Source organism: Phaethon lepturus, unplaced genomic scaffold (genome assembly GCF_000687285.1).
Source record: "Phaethon lepturus isolate BGI_N335 unplaced genomic scaffold, ASM68728v1 scaffold14676, whole genome shotgun sequence".
NCBI classification, from domain to species: domain Eukaryota; kingdom Metazoa; phylum Chordata; class Aves; order Phaethontiformes; family Phaethontidae; genus Phaethon; species Phaethon lepturus.
Window position 1 is genome coordinate 1 of NW_010548377.1, and position 8,898 is coordinate 8,898.

Consider the following 8,898-nt stretch of genomic DNA (forward strand, 5'->3'; position numbering starts at 1 on the left):
ACTTCTTGTATTTATGTATTTAGATATAAATATTAGGAATAATTTGGAATAATTAATTACAATTATTATATAATTATATATAATTGATAATTAGGAATAATAAATAAAAATTTGTTTTATTCTGTTCTTCATATATAAATGTATTGCTAGAACATTGGTTCTGCCAGACAATCAACAAGACTCGCTGTACAGCTCAGTAGCGCATAGCAAACATTCACAAAGGAGCCTTGCTTTGTGGATTAAAGACTAATACAAACCATGAAAATCACACAACCAGAAGTGTTTTACCTGTAGATTTATTGTGTGCATATGTAATTTTTGAGAGAAGCAAGTGACTTCCACAAATATGTGGTATCATTTCACTTCCACATATGACATGACATAGTTAAATGCTGAAATATTCTTGTCTTTCCTATAAATCAGATTGTGGCCACAGGGATCTGTCGCACTGATGACCATGTGATAACTGGTGCACTGGTTATGCCTTTTCCAATAATTCTTGGACATGAAGCAGCTGGTGTGGTGGAAAGTGTTGGGGAAGGAGTAACTTCCATCAAACCAGGTATGAAACAGCACTGAATACAAACCCTGCACTGAGTTTCCAGACTCCTGTTTAAGTCAAAGATGATTACATCTGTGAGCACTTGTATTGCAGAGGAAAATGTTCCAACTTTGGGGTTTTTTTTCAAGGATACTTTAAAGGACGCTACGTGCTGTTTACATCTTCCTGTGTTCCCTTCCCTTCCTTCCACCTTGATTTATTTTCAGATTTTCTATTCAATTTCTTTTGGTTTGGCAAAAACATCTGCAGCTTGCTTTCTACCTCCATAGCACTTTTCCTGTCATGGGATTAAGAACATAGATTCTTTGCTGTTAGTCATAAGAGATCAGGTATTAGCTGCAGGTTCTTTAAACACAGTTTACACAGCTTGTCTCTCTCAAGAATAATGCAGGCATAGTTCATCGTACCTTGGGGTAAAGCAAAGCACTAGACCACATGCCAACACACTTTCTTTTAATTGTCCTAACAGTTAAATAATCCATTGCCTTCAGTAGACCAGAACTTAGGTCTACGTGTTCAATTACTTCACTTCTTTAAATGTATCAGGGCATGATTGGAGTGCCCATCCTGCTGCAGGCTTTGCTTGCGTGCAGCACCAGTGCAGGCAAGTCGGCACTGCTCACCGAGGGCTGGATCGCTCTGAGGATGCTTAGCTGGACCAGCTGCTCCTTTTGCTACGTTCTCTTTGAACCACAGTGGGTAGAGAAGTCAGGGAAAGATGCTGATTTTCCTCCAGCTGCCCCAAGATGCAACGGGATTTCTATACACTTTATAGGACCGAACAAATTCTAACAAGGTCTAAGTTATTAAGACAAAATATGCAGTGAACAGAATCTGCATAGAAATGTTCAGTTTTATCCAGGCAGTTTGTTATGATACCTAAGTAGCTCACTTTTTAACACCTCCATAATTCCAGTGTCTTTGTTCATACTGGCAACAAGTATGAAGTCTGTCCAAAGCAGGTTGGTATGTATAACAAATAGTTTTATTAGAGATTTCTGCTTTAACTCCAAACAAATATGTATATTGCAAATTTCAATGATAGCTCTAACTGCTTTTTCTTTTACATCTGGGTTCATAAATCACTGTTGTCTCATTCTAGCTGCCATGTGTCCCCAGGTAAGCTGAAACTGCAGGCCTGAAAAAAAACATACAAAACTCTCTCCCCACCCTCCCGCCCTCCTAATTTCTTTGATGTTGCTTAATTTACACCTTCAAGTTCTAAAAAAGGCTCCAAGACGTGCAAAGTTTCTTTAGCAGAATGATTACTAAGCCCATGTCACAGTTCTAAGTTAACTGAGGGTCAGGGTGGTGGGGGCATTTCATGTTCTGTAGGTATTTTCCATTTTTTAGTGCAAATCAAAGATTTCCTTTGACTTTCAACGTGTCAAAGATTAGCCACATTTTAGAACTGCCAAATCACAAATTGGTCTGTATTAGCATTACCTGTTTAGGGATTACTAGGGACTTGACTTACCATACATTGTTGCTGTAAAAAATGCACTGGAAAGCTATGTGCTACTTTTTTAAACATACAATTGTGCTAGAGAATTGGAATTGTTGTCTTATCTTGTGTGTGTCACTGCTTCTCTGACAAATATTTTACCTGCCTTTACTCCAAGGCAACAGTAATAGGACTGCAAATAGGAAAGAGACTCAAGAGGGCTGGCAAATTAATGCTTAATTTCCCCCATCCTTTGTATGCAGAGTTTACAGCCCTGTTATCTTGGCAAGCCAACCTCCTGTCCTAGTGGATGTCAATTTTTATCTGTTTCTTTACCTGTGTATTACTATTTTCCTTTTAAGTAGAAGATGGCAATAAACTGCTGAAAGAGTACTTCAGGAATGAAAAAAAAGGAATGCCAGTAGCTAACACGGTTTTATGACATAGCTCACACTCAGTTCTGTGAAAGACACCAGGCATATTGAAATCAGTTGTCGTAACGCTGTGCTAATGATGTCCTTTAGGAGAGAGATGGTTATCTGCCAAGAGCAGCAGAAGGAAATAAGACCAGCACTGCACTCCTAGTGCACATTTGTCTAGGGATTAAACATACTTGTTTCACGTTTTTACCTGCATGCGTCTTATTTGCCTTTTTTAATCCTCTGTCATTACTGTTTTATTTCTAGGAGACAAGGTTATTCCACTCTTCGTTCCACAGTGTGGGGAGTGCAGCAATTGCTTAAGCGCCAAGGGTAATCTGTGCAGTAAAAATGAGTGAGTCGTCCTGGGTTACCTACAACCCTTATTTGATTTTTATGTATACAAAACTGATAACATTCAATCAGATCAGATTTCACTTGCCATTATTTCTGGTCATCTTTTAAACAGTGCTGGTACAAGTGCTGGATTAATGCCTGATGGCATCACTAGATTCACCTGTAAAGGAAAAGCAATTCACCGTTTTTTTGGTACAAGTACCTTCACTGAATACACAGTAGTGCACGAATCTGCTGTAGCCAAAATAGATCCTGCTGCTCCTCTGGAAAAAGTCTGTCTAATTGGCTGCGGATTTTCAACTGGTTATGGGGCTGCTGTGCATACTGCCAAGGTAAGTATCATGATGGGTGTTTCTGGTATCTCATGGGGTCTGTTCAGGATTGTGTGGCCTGCAAGTGGGTCCTCAGCATGGCAGCCAGGAACTATAAACGCTTGAGTTCAGGCTGTAAAGAAGATACTAGTTCTTTGCCTACTTACATTTTCTCTGTCTCTAAGGTCTACAACTGTCTACAATTCAAAATCCAGTAAAAATACTTATTAGCATCCATTAAGTTTTCTCTCATAGCTTTATCATCCCTAGAAAAATGGTACAACAGAGCTCATTTGTTTTATTGTAACTTAAGTCTAGGAACACATGGAAACCTTTATATGCAACACTCATAATTTGTAGCAATACATCAATGTGACTTTTACAGCTGGCACTGTCTCCAATGGAGTGACACTACATATCTTATCACCACTGCAATATAAAGCATTATTAAAAAAATGTGTCTCTAAACCCGAAGCTGAGATGTGTAAAAAAACCTGGCCTCTGAAATGTATTTTAGGGACAATTTATCATAGTCACATGTCAGATTATAACAGTATAGCTAGCTACTGCACTAGCAGGTATGCATGTACAAATTCCTTCTCAGCAAGTAATCTCTAAATTACAAGAAGTGGCTTAAGTAAGTGCAAAGATGTTGATAACCAGAAAATGCATTGTACCTTACCTAGACTGTAACAGTATGCCACGTTTATCTGGTTATTATAGGTGGAACCAGGCTCAACCTGTGCCATCTTTGGCCTTGGAGGAGTTGGCCTTTCTGTTGTCATAGGCTGCAAGGCAGCTGGAGCTTCCCGCATCATTGCCATTGATATCAATAGCAGCAAGTTTGCCAAGGCCAAAGAACTGGGAGCCACCGACTGCATCAACCCTAAAGATTTCAAGAAGCCTATTCACGAAGTGTTGATCGAAATGACTGGCCACGGCGTGGACTACTCCTTTGAGGTCATCGGCCATACCGAAACCATGGTATGCAACCAAAAGATGTGGTGAAATGAAGCATTAGCTTGTTAGCTTTCTCCTCACTAAGCACTAAGGGTGAGGAGCGGAGAGCCACTGGCAAAGTGTCAAGCTAACTTTGAACCTGTTAAGTCCAGCTACTTGCCACTGAGGTGCAGGGGCAGAAGCATGCTCAAAAACATAGGAAAAAGAACTTCAGTGTAGTCCCCTGGCCTAACCAGGATGGCTCAGTCTCACATAGCCCACTATCTGCTTTCCAATAGTGGCTCACCACTAATGACTAATAGAAAATGGTGAAGCAGAACAAAGCTAGAACATATCTAATCCATGACAGCAGATACAATGGGAACTGTTTGATATGGTTTCAGTTACAAGAAAATTAATTGCAAGCTGAGCCCTGAGAGGAGGAGAAGGAATTCAAACTTTTGTGCCCCAGTGACAAATCTTGCATGACTCTGGGGTGTCCCTCTGTTTCAAATGCAGGCTGCAGCCTTGGCCTGTTGCCAATACAACTATGGAGTCAGTGTGATTGTGGGAGTGCCTCCGGCTGCACAAAAGATCACTTTTGACCCCATGCTCCTCTTCAGTGGTCGCACCTGGAAAGGGTCCATCTTTGGAGGTAAGGACTTGTAATAGATGTGATTTAACTGGCTTGGGAAACTTGTAAATCATCTTGGAATGAAATGGGATGTATCTAAATTCATTGCTTACGTTGTCCTATTGGAAGTAATATTGATAGCTATTTTGCTGACTAACAAGCACAAAGGGAATTTATTATGGGAACTGTTAGTTAATGGCAAGAGGAAGGGAGAAAAACAGAGATGGAGGGAAGGAGCAAGAAGAAGAAGAAAGAGAAGAGGCAGAGAAAGAGAAAGGAAGAGATAAAAAGACAAAAAATAGAGAAAAAGAGAGCAAAAGATAAGAGAAAAAATAAGAATAGATGAGAAAAGGTAAAGGGAGAGAGAAAGAGAAATGTAGAAGAAAAGAGAAAGAAAAGGAAGTGAGGGAGGGAGAAGAGAGAAAAGGAGAGAAGCAAAAAAGAGATGAGAAAGAAACAGAGAAAGATGAGAGAAAAGGACAAAGGGAGAAAAAGATAAAATGAGGAAAAGATAAGCGGGGGAAGACGAGAAGGCAGGGGAGAAAAAAGGCAAAGGAGAGAGATATAAAGACAGAGAGGGAAAGAAAAAGAGTGGGAGAGATGGACAGTTAGGACCCATAAAGACCTCGGCGGGTCAGACCCCAGCTCAGCCCCTTGCCAGCTGCCGCCAGTCCCTTCCAGTTCTTTCTCTTTTCTGAGCTCTCCCAGCAGAGTCCCATGCTCAGCAAGCTCTACCTCACTCATCACAAAGCTGAAGGCTACAGAAAACTTGTTTCTAACCACAGGTTTTCTCACTCACAGCCAGTTCCTCTGATGTATTCAATAGACACCTGAATAAAACAGCAGAGACAAATTAGGTTCTCCCGGAAGGGCATCCTACTATTTGAGACAGCTTTTTCTAGTACTGCTTGTAAGAAGAGAGAGACACATCCGCTCCCCTGTCTTCCCCCAACTTTGACCAGACAACGAAGTTTCTGGTTACCAACACAGATGTCAGCACTATGGCTTTTGTAAGATGTGTGCTTTAGTGGACAAGTTGAAACAGTGCTTAACATGGGGGAAAGTCTGCTTGCCATTAACATTCAGATTTTTACTGGCCCTCTACCAATAAAGCACTTGCTGAGTTTTTCCTATGCAGAATAGTTGCACTTCATTCCATGTTGTCTGCTGTTGCAGATGTAAAGCCATACTGCGACAAATGTCCTCAAGTTGCGCCAGGGGAGGTTTAGATTAGATATTAGGAAAAATGTCTTTACTGAAAGAGTGGTCAAGCATTGGAACAGGCTGCCCAGAGAAGGGGTAGAGTCACTATCACTGGAGGGGTTCAAAAAACATGTAGATGTGGCACTTCAGGACATGGTTTAGTGGGCATGGTGGTGGTGGGTTGACAGGTCTTTTCCAACCTTAATGATTTTATGATTTCATCATGATACTCTGCTATGGCAAATTTACCCTGCTATGCATTTTTTCTATTTTCATAAGCACTTAGTGTTTCATTATCCATTGTCTGTGGTTTTTTTCAGGCTGGAAGAGTAAAGATTCAGTTCCTAAACTGGTTGCTGACTACATGAAGAAAAAAATTGTTCTGGACCCATTAATAACCCACACACTTCCTTTCACTAATATCAATGAAGGATTTGACCTGCTAAGAACAGGGAAGAGGTAAAGATCGTTTAATTGTAAAGGTTCTGTATAAATAACTGAAAGGACCTGCATGGTAACACAGAGTATGACTTCACAGCAGAGAATGGGGAAGGCAACCCACTATGCCCCTTAATGTCACCCAGTGTGTGTTCATGGGTTGCAGTTGTAGTGATAAAACCAGCAAAACTTTAGCTTTTGAAATGCAGTGGGCCCTGTCTTTCCTCGCAGAGGAACTTTCCCATTCTAGTTTGAGCAAAGACTCTGGGTGGCAGAGGGAGAAAAGACCACACAAACAAGGAAGTCTCTGCCCACTACCCATTGGAAGAAAGCACACAACCATGGGAGGCTGGGAATGCCAAGCTGTAGAGTGCCATGGTTTAGCTATACCACATTCCAAGAAATGTTTTAGGATGAGGAGCAGGAACACATAAAGAGCCTATGTTTCCTGGAAGAGCAACTTGCCATTGCTCTTGTGAGTTAGGGAGCAGAGTCCCAGTGCTATTAGTCCTAAAGTCACTGGGTAGTTTACCTTAAACTTCAGTGCTTTTCAAAAAGGAAGGTACTCTGTGTATATATACATTGCAAACTCAGAAGTTAGCTCTTGTGCATTCCTCAAATAATGTACGAGTTCATCGCAGACTCTGTTTTCACAGGGTGTTGAAATCAGAAGTATCGTTTGCCAGAGACATTGAGCAAGATGCACCATGGGAATAATTGAAAATTCTCCTTGGCAGAAGTGGGAAATAGATTTGTGTATCTTAATATGTGTTGGGACTTTTTTTTTTTGAAAGTTCTAGCTGTTTATAACTCACACTGTCTGGAGAATTACATTCATGTTTTCTTTTCATTGTCATTTGCTAGCAGTTATTTTAGGTGTTACTTGCTCTAAATATAAAAAGCATGTAACAGGAGACTTTGGCCCCTGAAGTTTGTTCTCAGGTTGTAACTATGCAGCACGCACTTAATTTTTTAATTGCCCTTATTTTATATGTGCTATAAATGTTAGTTTTAGATTTTAGTGTAACAAGCAGGGTAAAGTGGTGAGGACAGAGACACCATCAGCTTTGCTAAATACTGACAGTCACCCTGAAGACACAGGCATGTTGCAGCTGACCATTTTTACCAAGTGAAACACTTCAGTGTTTCAGCCCAGAATAAGCTGTAACATTCAGAGGTTACCCTTAGAGCCATTTGTAACCAGAAAAATGTGTCTAAGTCCCCCTCCAAGGACTTCCCAGGCTATATTTGGTGATTAATTGCCAGGAGCCCTGAGCTTCATGAGTGAAGGCTTTGCAGTCGTGCATCAATTTTGTTCTCTGCATCTGCAGCAAGGTTTGCACATCTGCTTTGTCGTTTTGCTGCAAGCTGGGGCAGGCAGGGAGTACCCTGGTTGCCAGCTATAGTCTAGATTTTTGGAGAAAACAGCAGTGTTTTGCTGATGTTAGCCCAGGGGCTTTTCTACAGCCACTAACTTGTAATTTTATGTTGCAGTATTCGCAGTGTCCTGGTGTTTCAGGATTCCTAACTGTTAAGCAGCGGATGGCTCGGCACCAGTACAAACTTCATTATTCTCCAATACAACTGACATGAAATACAAACCAAGACGTTTCTGAAAGTTCTACCACCACCACCCTTGAATAAAAAGATAAGCTGAAACCCCAGGCTTCAAGCACAGCATTTATAAATGAAAAAAATCTTTTTCCTCCTACCTCTTTCTCCTCATTCTTGCTTTAAATCCTCTCTATTGTGCTGCAATTTTCTTTTAATAGCCAGTTACGAATTACAGAACTTGCTGCTGTCACAGGTGTTATGAAAGGTTTGGATTTTTTAAAATGGCATTTAATATGCAATCTTTTATTAGAAGAAAAATGAAGGAAGCTGTTTCTTTGGGCCTTCATAACACTGCAAGCTTAACAGATTTGTGCATGCAGCTCAGCACCGTAAAACTCCAGGTCAGAACTATGTATCCTTCCTAAATTACTTTAGCATTCCATTACCTGATAGGCAAGGAAATTACTGCAGAGATTAAAATTTATGGTGACCATGTGTTTGAATAAATAATTTCAGTAAATTATATTTAAGTAAATCATAGACTTAGTAGGTACTGGAAATGTCTCACCACATTTTACCAAACTAACACTTCCAAGCATTTTGTATAAAACTGCTGTGGTGGTGTTCTGTGTTGTGATTTCGGTGGGGTTTTTTTAACTTTTTACCTCTTTCTTGGGGATGTTTAAGTTGCTTTATCAGTATGGTTTTAGATCTTTGGCCAATTTATACAAGTGCATCTGATGCTTGGGAAACAATGTGAAGAAATATGATTGTCCATCAAATACTGTTATTTGTTTCCATTAAATAAAGTGGAGGTTTCTTAACCTTTAAGCGTGAATAAAGAGTAAATGGGAAGAAACAGATGACTGGTAACAGTTTACAAGAAACGAAACACAAAGCATATTACTGCTTTCTGTGTTTGTAACGTGGAAACAGGAAGAGAGGCTGTTTCTATCTCGGCAAACACGGTCAACATTGAGTTATCTTTTGAAAGTACTTACCAGAGCTTGCAGGCACACAGGTACTTATCAGAGCCT

At 40.3% G+C, this 8,898-nt stretch overlaps 1 protein-coding gene across 1 annotated transcript; it reads left to right on the forward strand.

Annotated features, from left to right (window-relative positions):
• The first annotated feature begins 415 nt into the window (after positions 1–415).
• On the forward strand, positions 416–7,835 carry LOC104623007 (alcohol dehydrogenase 1). The gene is made up of 7 exons (XM_010289947.1): positions 416–562; positions 2,693–2,780; positions 2,895–3,114; positions 3,817–4,077; positions 4,552–4,687; positions 6,190–6,328; positions 7,802–7,835. Exons 1-7 carry the CDS (start codon positions 481–483, stop codon positions 7,833–7,835), a joined length of 960 nt encoding a protein of 319 aa, XP_010288249.1. The 5' UTR covers positions 416–480.
• Positions 7,836–8,898: the final 1,063 nt, after the last annotated feature.